This window comes from Anguilla anguilla, chromosome 3 (assembly GCF_013347855.1).
Source record: "Anguilla anguilla isolate fAngAng1 chromosome 3, fAngAng1.pri, whole genome shotgun sequence".
Classification (NCBI taxonomy): Eukaryota; Metazoa; Chordata; class Actinopteri; order Anguilliformes; family Anguillidae; genus Anguilla; species Anguilla anguilla.
In genome coordinates this window covers 35501547-35514208 of record NC_049203.1, presented here as the reverse complement: position 1 = coordinate 35514208, position 12662 = coordinate 35501547, and the positions used below count along the sequence as shown (strand labels likewise).

The 12662-nt window shown below is 42.4% G+C and overlaps 1 protein-coding gene across 1 annotated transcript in view; it reads right to left on the bottom strand.

Moving 5' to 3' along the window:
- cerkl (ceramide kinase-like) overlaps positions 1 to 12662 on the bottom strand; it is a 42297-nt gene that overhangs the window by 24655 nt on the left and 4980 nt on the right. The window contains exon 2 of the mRNA XM_035410244.1: positions 4146 to 4379. Within this exon, the coding sequence (XP_035266135.1) occupies positions 4146 to 4379 (234 nt within the window). The remainder of the gene's footprint in view (positions 1 to 4145; positions 4380 to 12662) is intronic.

Sequence of the window (12662 nt, the reverse complement as noted above, 5' to 3'; positions counted from 1 at the left end):
CATGTCTTTAAACAGCTGATGCTTTACACATTATTAAAACCGTTAAAAATATAATAATGCAATTATGTACTGATATTTCACCTTTAATAAAAATTGGTTTGCTTCATACTTACACCAACTGAATTGTCTACTTTGAACCAGAACTTTCCAGAAGCAGAGCCTAATAGTTTGGCATTTACTAGTCTGTGAAAAGATGAAATTATCATATATTTATGTGTTCTTAGAGCTGTTTCTCATGTTGAGGAAGAGCTCAGGAGGTGTGGACTCACAGATACTGAAGTCCTGTGGCAGCGTAATGGCAGTCAACACCTCCAACGCGAAACTAGGCCTGACAGACGGTAAAATGAGAGGGGTCTTCTGGGAATAGAATGAGAAACTGACGCTCTCAGTTCTGAGAAAGTAATAGCACTGCGATACCTCCGCTGCGGAGACGGACATCTGCCGAGCTCCTCCACCTCCACAGAGAGCTCCTCAAACAGACGGCCTCACTCCCTCCCTCCCTCCCTCCCTCTCCCCCCCTTCCCTCCATCACCCCCTCCCTCCCCCACTCCTTCGTGCCTCACTCTCTTGCTCCCTCTACCCTCCTTCTTTCCATCACAGTTTTCTCTTTTGCTCCCTTTCCTCCTTCACTCCTTAACTCTCTCCTCTCTCCGTTCCTCTAACTCCCTCAACTCTTTACTTTACTCTCCCCCTCAGCCACTTGTCTCATCCATCCAACCCTCATCCACTTGTTTTCTCTCTCCTTCCCCTACTTGTTCACTCCTTCATCCATATCTCCCAGTCACAGTCTCATTCTCTCTCACAGCTTCTTTCCCTTGTTACTTCTCTTACTCCTCTCAAGCCGTTTCTCATTCACTCAGCTTCAGTCGCAATCTCCTTATCTTTTCACAGCAAAAGTCTGGTCTTAAGCGTTTTAGCCTGGTAATGAGAAATAAAATCTTTTTTTTTGTTCTCAAGTACAAAATATTAGCTTGTTTTAAGTTACTTTTTCCTTGAAATTGTCTTACCCCATGGGCAAATCTTGAAATGGGTAAAACAGATTTGCAATCTTTTTGTCTTATTTATCAAAAAAGAAACAGAAATAAGATTTTAAGTCTAAATGTAAAACTAAAATACTCATTAAGATGGACCTTCTTGGTTTTTGCATTATTGTTTCCTAACTTATTGCTTATGTAGGGTCTCGATAGCTATTGGGCCCCCTTTGCTGTTCAGAGCTGCCTGAACAAGTTTCCATCATCCAAACTGCATGAGCTGATAGCAGCTAACAGGATGTGGTCAGGAACCATCACCATGAATACAGCAGGTGACTTAATGGAAAATCTGCCTGTTAATATGTAACGCTCTGTAATCAGGTGCTGAAACCACGTGACCTCATTTATAAGCAAAGAGCACTGTGTGTCCGCACAGCTGCTGCCAGTGGATATTGGCTGCTGGTGGATATTGCCCATGCACTGATGGAAATATCTTAAATACACATTCACAAATGCAGAGTAATAACATCAAATGGCATTATGACCCAATAATTGTAAACACAAGCATAGATTTTGTCCCATTAACTAACAGAGATGTTCTTAAAATAGCAAATGGAGCTGAAAGCCATGCCTTATTCCAACCCACACATGAATTTGAAGATGATGCTGCAGAAATGAAAGATTTTCTTACTCTGCATCTTGTCTCCTTTAAGGCTGTCCACCTAAACGATAACAAGGCCTACTCCTATCATTTAAATGCACCATGCACCATGGCATGTTATTAGGCCCAGTCAGAGGTGGAAAAAGTGTGAAGACTGCATTGGCCCGACAGAAACGAGCCCATCAATCTCTGAAAATGGAGTTCAGCATTGCGCTGAGGGAGATCAACTCAAGCCGCACGGGTGCCACCGGTACCGGTTTGATTTTGTTAGCAGTCACCGTGTTTAAGCGTGGGGCAAGCGTCAAGATCCACCAACGCTGAGGAGCAGCTCCACCATTCAGAAACCGTTTTCTTGTTCTCAAAAGAGAAAAGGTGAGCTCTTCTACCTTTCCTTTCCAACATTGAAGTCTTTTGTGAGAGAACATCAGCTGGGAAACACCCTCCATTGTGCGATGCTATTTGAGGCTCCCTGGGAAACGCGGGCCTGCGCCCGCCGGACTGGCGTAGCAGGTGAAGGCTGGTGGAGCTCCTGGGACCCAGCGCACCGAATGTCCCCTGGGGGCGAGGGGGGGGGGGGGGGGGGGGCTTAACAGCCTATAAAACAACAGGGATAATCCCCCCCGCGGACGGAAGGAGAGGGAGCGCCATCTTTTATTTGCCATTGTGAGGGGGCATGAAGGTATAATTTAAGCGGTCGTTCATGCGCGGTGACATGTGGCGCGGGCGACGCGTTTCCCAGGTCGGCTAATGTGGGAACCTAATGTAGTGCAAGGTGCCGGCATGTCTTTGTTAATCAGGCCTTGATTGTTTCAGGAAAACAGGCAGATAATCATGACGAAGGCGAGCGGGGGAAGGGTGCTTCTTTCGCATCACCTCGCGCTCAGAGGTGCGCCCCCCGTCCATCAAGCTGAGGAGCGCTGGACGTCCCCGGCGCTTCCGGGGGCTGTCTCGGGTTGAGCGCCGGTTGCAAATGTCTCCGAGTTGTGTGTCCGCCGATGTGGACGTGATCGATCAGGCAGAATTTCAGGCTCATTATCTTGTTTGATAACTAATGTGACGTAAATATAAATAGGTGTATTCATAGTGTTTTTTCAGACATGCCATTGATTCTTACATTTGTGCGTTTTTCAACCTGATAATAAATACGTCTAAGCTGTGGCCTTCTGGGCCTCTTTAGGCATCAGATCTTAATTATGGTAATACATTCACGTAAAAAGCTACGTAGCCGCGACTCTAGAGTGCCGTTTTCACACCAAAGGACAGGACTTTCACACTGACAGCCCGAGACAAAAGTGCTGAAATTGACCAACTTCTACTGTACCTTTCCCTGAGGAGAATCTGCAAGGATAAAGGCTTACAGATACAATACAGCCAGGCCAAACAAGTGCTACTGCTGGAGTGGGTGAATGAGAAATGACATCTTTTAATTCCCCATGAGCAACAGGGTTGCTAAGCGATAGCACTAAACCAGGGGGGCTACTTTGCAATGCATTAGCTGTGCTGACTCAGTTAAGCAACACGGCAATAATGCAGCAACAGCCAATTCATGCATGAGCAGTATGTCAGGTGCCTTCAAGGGAGGATTCCCAGAAATTTCTTAATCACTATGGAAATGAATCTGAGGAACAGCAGTGTTTTAAGACTGGGATTAACATAGATTAAGACCCTGTCTTGTCCAAAAGCTCCTTTAAAGATGCATGCGCTGTCTTCTGACAATCCCGTGCGTTTTGAGACATTCGAGTGACCCAGAGGATGGGTCCCTTCCCACAATGCACTGTTGCTGCAAACCAGGCCATTACCCATCTTCCCCCTCTCCGGCTGCTGACCCTCTCGGGGTCAGGAGGAGGACACCTGCCACATTTGGTGGGACAGTGGCCCTTGGATGGCATGCCCGCCTCTCTTGGCAGTCATCTTTGTAGAAGGACAGATAATTACAAAACTCCAGGGTGGCTGGAGCCAACCTGTTCTTCCACTGAGCTCCGGCGGGTCCCTGCGGTCCATGCCTGGCCTTGGCAGCCGGAGCCCGTGGCTTGCTGCGCCGCAGAAACACCGCACAGTGACACGCCCATCAGAGCAAGCAGGTTTCTCACAACCACAACATTGAAAAAACACTGCAGCGGTAACTTAGCTTTTGTGAGATGGGTTTGTTAGGACCTGCCATGTTTTACATATACTTATTTCAAGGATAATAAAGAGCAGCATAATAAAGAGCACCAAAGGTTTTTGGATCATAACTTAACTAGAAACTCATAGCTTTTGGTCTGATGCATTTTACAGTTCATAGGCCATAATTCAAACCTCCACAAAGAATGTGAGCATGACAAAATGAGAAATGCATTTAAAGCAGTCTCACATAGTGTATATTCCAGTCTTTAAAATACTTACGGGTTTTTTATAGTACTCAGATAAACACAACTAAACCTTTCATGATACATGGAATTGTTCTGTACTTGGTATCTCCACATCTTGGTCCTGATTGGTGTAGCTGTGGTGAGGTGTGGAGAAGCTCGTACCATTTATGATCTCCTTCAGGTGCTTGAACCAAACCTCGCAGTGGTCTGCACTCAGGTTGTTGAGGTGGAGGGCCTCGTCCTTGAGTTTGGGGCCCTTCCTCACACAGCGGAAGAGAGTGAGGCCCAGGAGCGTGCCGCCCGTCTGCTGACCGATGGAACGGCGCCTCTTCACCTTCACCGCGAACACCTCCCTCAGCTCCAAGTGCTCCTCGTGCCTGCGAGCGTCCGACTCGCCTGCAGCAACACAGAGACGTGCAAAGAGTCAGACAGCAGGCTGAACATGAGTGCACCTGTGGTCTGTGTGTGCGTGGGTACGTGCGTTTATGTTTCCGTGTTTACGTACCGCAGGTCTCTTAGTGTGTCTATGTGTGTATATAATACATTCAGTTATATTTTGTTTGCATGGTTTGTAAATACAATAGTGTACATGTGTGTATGTGTGAGGGACAGTGAGAGAGAGAGAGATGGAGACCCAGATTAATGTCTGAAAATATTTATTAGTACCAACAAATTCAGCATTAGACATGTTTAAACTTTTTTTTTTTTAGAGGATAGTATGCCAGTCTGTACTGTTGCGACTCTGGGTCTCCAGCTCTCCATCACTTTCCTGCTGAAAACAATTAATATAATATTGCCTCCCATTAAACTCCATTAACAGCACTTTTCAAGAAGGCATTAAAGGCTCCACACACACCCTGACTCCAGCACTAAATATGTCTGCACTTCCTCATGTAGAACCCTCTCTTCATTAGGGGCGCCCTGGTCGCACCTCCGTGTTTCAGAACATTAACTGTCCTCTCACATTACTTAGCAAGATACCCGCCGCCACCTGCTCATGTTCAGGCTACGGTTTAGCCATGGTTCTGGATATATTGCTATTTATTTATCTATGGAGGCCCTTCCCATTGCGGTCTCGGGAAAACAAAAGAATCCATTTAATTACAGGGAATGAAGATGATCTCCCTTGACGGAGCATTCGGCAGACAGCGACGAGCAACACACTCCTGTTTTAAGTATAGCGTAGAGGGAAAGGACGCTCAGGGAGACTGGGTGAATAGAACAGGGCAGAGAGGATCACTCCCTGCCCCGCCCCCCATACAAGCCTCGTCTGCCCCTCCCCCTCCTCCCCTTCCTCCTTCTCCTCCACACTACAGTAAGCCGGCACCCTGTCCGAATCAATCTTGGCACATCTGCCTGACGCGGACCGTAAACAGGATTAGAGGGGGACTTATCTGTTTGATGCTAATTGTGTTCGCACTTTTTGCACATGTCCACCCTTTCAGACGTCGCCATCCGAGATGAAGTCTTCCCCGTGTTTCCATTTGTGCTCAAATAAAAAGAGGAAATGTCCAGTGTTTGGGGACTATTTGGGAAATAAAGTAGTATTAATTTGCCCCCGCACTTCAGAGGAAAAGAACTCAGTTTGAATGCACCCCACACTGTGAGGAAGTATTATGAAACAGACGTAATGAATCAGAGTGCAGTCTAAAGTCCGAGTTCAATATCATTCAGGTTTAGCACAACTATCCTTCTGCTGCATGTCATAATGTCATCTTGTTAAGATTTTATACAGCTTGCATTTTGTTATTATTCTTATTTGTACCTAGTTTCTGCCTGGTGTATGGCTTGCATCGAGTTATTTTTCAATATTTTATGCCTGTACTTGTTATTGTGTCATCATCTGGCCACAATCATTACCAAATAATTATATTAGGACTGTTTATGATCATGCAGTTTCTGTGCACATTAAAGAAAACATTTTATTTTTTATTACCATACAGTTTTACTTAAACTTTTCATTGTTTTTTAAATGCCACTTCTTTTAGGTTGCTTGGATGTTTGCAAGCATCCTCGATGGTAAAACGCATAATTTTAATAGAGCAGTATTTTAGTTTAGCTCAGTTAATTTAAATCGTTTTTTTGTGAAAAAATAACAAATACAGCAATGTAAAAATACACAATAGCAAAAAAAGAAGAAGAAAAAAAAAAAAGACTTGCACAGGTGGTGGAAACAAATCCCCGAGGGGGTTTTTATCAAGTAATAAGCAGGAAGACAAGAGATTGTGGTCAGCATATGTGAAGACTGTTTGGATCAAATTTAATCAGATTTAGGGTAATACAGGAGATTGTAGAACTGAACATAAGACTTTTGGACATATGGTTAAATTTGGATTTCAGAACTGGAGCTCTCTTTAAGCATGCCTGAGTGTAAGTGCTTTATGTCACATGATTTTAAGTGAGATTTGTGACCCATTCAATCAGACTAATATACACGCTATGGCAGCAAGACAGATGTTTAACTGTGGCCCTTCCCTCTATAACCACTGATGGTTGTATTTGCAGTTCATTCACATTTTACTGCTGTTAGCCAAGAGCATTCCTAATGACAGAACTGTAAAGTGAATAATATAAAAATATAAACAGATATATTTTACAGACAGTAATAACAAGCTGTTATTGTATAGTAACATTTTTACCAGTAACAATCAGGAAAATGTACTTGAATCCTTTGAATTATCACCAACATAAGAAAGAACAGTTGATGCTTCATAAGTGCTAATAATCCTTAATATTACAATTCAGTAAATTATAAATACAAGTGAATGTGTTGAATGTGCTAACACACAAAAGTAAATGGAAGATCATGGCCTATGCTACAACTAGACCACAACATATTAAGGCCACATTCAGAACTCAACGTGATTGGAGGTGGTCGGTTTCTTGATTTTTTATTCAGAATTTACAGCCTTTGAGTTATTTATTTCAGAAATGTTTTTTTAATTCTGAAAGGCTGTATATTGCACTCCTCTTTTTTCACTGAAATAAAAAGCTAAAGCCTAAATTCAATTCAAATTCAATCACCAGTCATCTTTATTTTTATGAATTATTATTGCAAATGTTATATTTTGTCAATGAAAAAAAAAATTGTGGTGATCATCAAACTCAACAAGCTGTATATTTTTTAGCTAATACTTTTCAAGGACAAATTTCAGTTGAATCTAGGCCTTAGTGTTAGGAGTGTCGGCCGTTATCTTACTCTTGCAAGTTTCACCGTGAGTAAATGTATCTACAGGGATTTTTAATAAAACCCTTTTCACTTTTTAAAAAATAAGATTTATCAGATGCATAATGCTCACTAAATATTCTGATAAGCCTGCTTAGAAACACATCCATTCCTATCCATATAAAACAGCATATATCATGGGACAAATTGTCAGTGATCGGCTGATGTAATGCTGATGGGTAGGTGACAGAATTGCTCAGTTAGGTTGTGTTGTTTACATTTTCACGTAAAAGGTTGTTCTCTTTTCTGATGTCAAGGAGTGTGGCTCAGGTGTTGAGTGTTTTAATTTTTGCCCTGTGCCTCAGCCCTGGGAAAGCTGATCTCCCTGCTTGCCGAGTGTGTCTGGTACAGGGCAGACAAGTTCAGTTTGACAGAAGTTCCCCCATATGTGCAGGAGACACAATGAACAGGATCGATAGGACATGTCAGAAGACACCATGGGTTACATGACACTCTGTCTTGTTTTGCTCCAAAGGTCTTATCTATCGCTATAGTCCGCAATTACACGCAGGCAATCCGCGGTGAATGTACAACAACCACAAATGTCTTTATATTCAAGTGTGGAACAAGGGCTAGATTTATATGTGCAAAGTATACTTTACACTACAGACTGTATTTCACGCGAGAGTAGTGTTTTAATATTTTTTGTTTTAGTACAAAAGACCCAAGATGTGCTTTTGCAGCACAATGGTACAAAACAGTGCCAGAAAAGAAAATGAATAGGAGCCAAAGATGCCAATTGCATATTAATGTCTCCTAATCAAACAGGAGAAAACCTTCAGTTGCTTCTACTGATATTATGTTTCACAGGCTGCACTGCAAATCTGGTGAACTAGTAAATAGAACCCAGTTAATAAAATAAATTTTACAAGGAAAAATATCTTTCTCTCTTTCACACACACACACACACACACGTGTATATACGGCACGTAACATACTGCACAAAGCCTCCCTTGCTTATCTAAGTGAGACGGATCCTGGCTTTACTGATGAGCAAACAGTGGTCTCCTGCCTGGCGGGTGTCAGCTCAGCGCAGATATGAGGCTGATTTAAACTGACGAGATGGGAACGGCCCTTCATTTGGGCCACAGCGAGCAGTCCTGAGATTAAATAAAACAGTGCAGTCTGTTAGAAAACTTTATTGCTTCCAGATGGATACAAGCTTCCTCCTCAGTGCCGCTCCAGCAAGCGGCAGCCATGGGGGTGGGGGGTGGGGGGGGGGGGGGGTGCGGGGCTTCATATCATCATGCAATTAATGAATGGACAAAACATATCAATTCAAAACCCATCTAAAACATGCGAGTAATCTAATATCCACAGTATGACACTACGTTCACGATGGAGAATGGCGTAGAGATAATGATCTTTAAGAGAGAATAATGTTCATACTCCCAAAAAGTGTCAGGCATATCCTTAATAAATATGAACGCCATAATTCAGTGCAGGCTTATTTATTTATTTATGTATTCATAAACTTGTCTCATCTTGTATGCTGTCTCCAGTTCTGAAACACCAGCAACTTTAAAATGTCTGTATTCAGCACACTTTCCCCGTCCGGGTGGATCCGTCTTTGTCTCCTCACGTCCGAGCCCGCTGTCGATACCTACGGTGCTCTCGCGGATGAAGCTAATGCTGCGTGCTGAAAGCTGTCCAAGCGCGAGCAGTTCTCTGCCAGGTCCGCATGCTGCTCTTTGCCCCATGTTGTGTGTGGGGCCATGTGGTTCTCAGTATGGCCCCTGAGACCATATTTTCCACCTGTGCCTGTGAAGGCCTGCCTGCCCCGCCTGATGCGCGCGAAACCCGCCATTCCCGTTTATCGCCGCTTTCCAGGAGGGAGGCGGAACACATTCTATTTGCTTCCTGTGTCCAGACCGGTGCTGTGCGCACTCATTTACAGTAACAACCAGAACAGGGTTGCTTTTTTATGCTCTTACTGTGAAAACTACACTTACAGTCCCATCAAGATAATTACAGTTTAGTGCCATTATCTGCTTCGAGAACGGGGCTCCCTGAGTCCCAAGTGGACCACTTGGTAAAAAAAATAAAAAATAAAATAAAATAATGAAAAACTTGCCAGGTGAGCCACATAGTCTGGGCAAGCACAAGACTGGGTTGTGTCATGATGCAGTGTTTTAAGTGTAAGGCTTACTGTTGGACACAAGCAAGCTCTCCGTATGTGCAATTTGTAATGTGGAACTTCAGCTAGGCTACACATATCTGTGAATGGGTGTGAGTGGCATCGGGTCAAAAACGTGTATAGTACGGACAATTAAAATGTAAGACAAATCTGAGCCATTTATTAGCCACTGTTTATTAGCAACAATGGAAAAGCAAGACATGCTTAGCTTTATTAGAACATATGTTTAGGTCAAAACAAAACAAATGTACTGTAGATGTTTACCAGAGAGTAGCATTAATATTCTATTATGCATGAGTGATAATTCAGGACTAAATATTAATTCGGCAAAATAGACTATTTTTTTTTCTTTCTGCGTGTTTTAATTGCAGCCTCCCACCTGTCCCTGTGCATCTCACCCCAGTCTCAGGTGTTTTTTTAAAATAGCATTACGTGTTCTGACAGTGAGTTTCCCTTGAGGATAATAATGAAACAATGCTTTACCAGCTGAATCTTCCCATACCAGAAATAATGTGGAGGCCCAAAATATATATGTATATGTGTATATATATATATATATATATATATATATATATATATATATATATATATATATATATATATATAGATATATATATATGAAATAAATGCAGAAATTTATAAATCAATAACTGTATTTATAAAAATAAGCATATTAAAATGGAAATACAAGGTAGCATGCCCAGTATTAATTCAACTCTAATAGAGTACAACAGAAACCATATGCACTGTAAGAGCTGATTTAACACTGATCTGATAAATATGCTAGGCCATATATGAATGCCTGACACATCATCTATTTATTAATTTATGTTTTTTATTAATGCTTTTATTTTGTACAAGTAATCAATGTAAGAGAAGAATCAAAGTGGCTCACCCTGATTAGACACTGTTCTAGTGCGTGGATGGGCCCTACAGTCTTATATCTAATCGGCACATTGCCGACTGTGGCTGACAGCTCTGCAGGGCAACCAAGCATTCCAATTCAGGAGAAAATAGGGGAACAGGTGTAAAACAATGCAGGCATTACATAGCTAGCTACAAAAAAGCTAACTTATCAAATCAGTCATTTAACTTTGAAAGTCATTGCGAGACTTCATCAACACTCTGAAATCTCTTTGCTTCTCACATACTGGAGAAAGCATAACTTCTGCGAGTTGAAATGCACCCTCGACAAAAAAATGGGAGAAGGAAAGCGGTTGTAGACCAGATATCAGAGGCAGAGGGATGAGGAGTAGAGAACAGACTCCTAACTGTTTTTCTCTTCTCTGGATATAGAAAGTTCTTATCTTTATTGGCAGTATAAAATGTTTTGCATGGGTTGTCCTGTTGCAATTACTTTTCTGTTATACTACATTGTGTCAGCCAGTAAGGTTCAAAATGTGGAAACAACTGACATGGATGTAAAATGTGAGAGTGACAATTCAGGAACACAAGGTAGCGTGTAGCGCAAATCCTTTGACTGAATTAAAGGGAAGTCAAAGTGGTGCGGTGACACCAATGTGTGGCACAGATTCGCCGGCGACACAGAGGCTGCGGCAGAGTTCACCCGCTCATGCCATGTAGAGCGCCCCCCACCCCCCCCCCTCCAAACGACTGAAAAATGTTTGTCACTTTTTTCTCTCCCCGGACTCCATAAAAGGAGATCAAATAACCTCTGCGGTGCAATTAGTTAGTGAAATCTGAGGCTGTGCAGGACATAGACGGCGGGGGAGCTGGCCTTACTGGTCTCATTGGTCCACTGAACACTTCAAAGCAACACGACACTCTCTGGCTCAGTTCAAACTTAAAGTGCAAAAAAAGGTGAAAAGACGGAAGTGCAATCAAATTCATCTGTCTCCTTCTCAGTGAAGTCGGAAAAGCTCACACCTTTTCCGTAATTACATTAGAGACGGACTATCTAGGCCAGAGCAAATCACGGCAAATGAATTTGTATTCATCACTTCTACATGCGTCTGACTGGAACGCACAATGAAACACATTGTTTAATTTTGAACACCTAAGCTGATTATCACCACTGTAATTTAAGAGGATCAAAACACACTGTGTGGCAAACCGAGATTTACATTTTTCTGCCTACTTGATAAAACTGGGATTAGGAGCAACATATACTGTAGCTCTCATTGGTCAGTTCAAGCTTTACAAATAATATCGCAGAATTGTTAAATAATATGGACACTACTAAATGTGTGGAAAAATCTAATAATGACTTTTAATTTTGTAAAACTGGTAAACTACTGGTAAGTCTGCGTAACTCTTGGCCACACGGCACATACCATCTCAGTGAATTATATAATTGAAATTCACAATACTAAACTCTTTACAAAAGAAACAATACAATCCATCTTTCGAGTCATTTTAATCTAAACCTGCTGCTTATCAGTTAGGACTTTCAGAAAATATTTTATTTTAAAATTATCAAGGCTGCAGTTAATATAGGCCTAGTCTGGACGAATGCATGTACTTTCCGGGGAAAATGGGAGGAGCCTCTCTGCACTCTGATTGGATATGCCTAGAACGTCAAGGCATCGGCCAGGCTCTGTTGAATGAAGTGGTAAAAGAGACTGGCTTGCGAGGCTAACATAGGCCTACTGCAACATCCTGCTCAGAGTAATAATATAGGCCTACTTTTTTTTTTTTAATGACATCAGTGGCCAAATATTTTGAACCTCCAGGCTGGATATGAACATGAGCAACAGCCGCAGATACTGTACATACAATCTAGATTTAGAGTACCAATCATTAATATATTAACCATGTGACCAGTGTGCATTTTGTATTTCAACTGCTACATTTAATAGCCCTATATGTGGGGAAAAAACTGTGATGTACTACACATCTGTTCCTCTTTCATAAATGGCAATTGATGTTCATAATTTTGGGACTAATTTTTAGCATTTACATAGGATATTCGCAATAGAGAGGCCTAAAGTGGGACTGGTGAGCTGAAACTGAGCTTTAGGTGTGGTACTTATTTGCTCCATGTCCCATGGTTGCAGAGAACCTGTGGTGGTAGCGGTCAGACTGACACCACACCACTAACCCATTAATCACACTGCTCTGCTCTCTGTGGTCAGGGGGTGTGCAGTGAGGCAGTGTGTGGAAAATATTTAAAAATATTACAGGCCAACCTTTAAATTATTTAAGAAATCTGGGAGGGAGGAATATGGAACGGATGCCCATGAGTAGGAGCCCGGAGCACAGAACGGAGACGTAGGAGTAAGGGTAAGGGTCCAGCTGGCCGCTGCAAGTGCCGTAATAAAAACACTGAAACCTGAGCTGTGGGTGGAAACCTGCA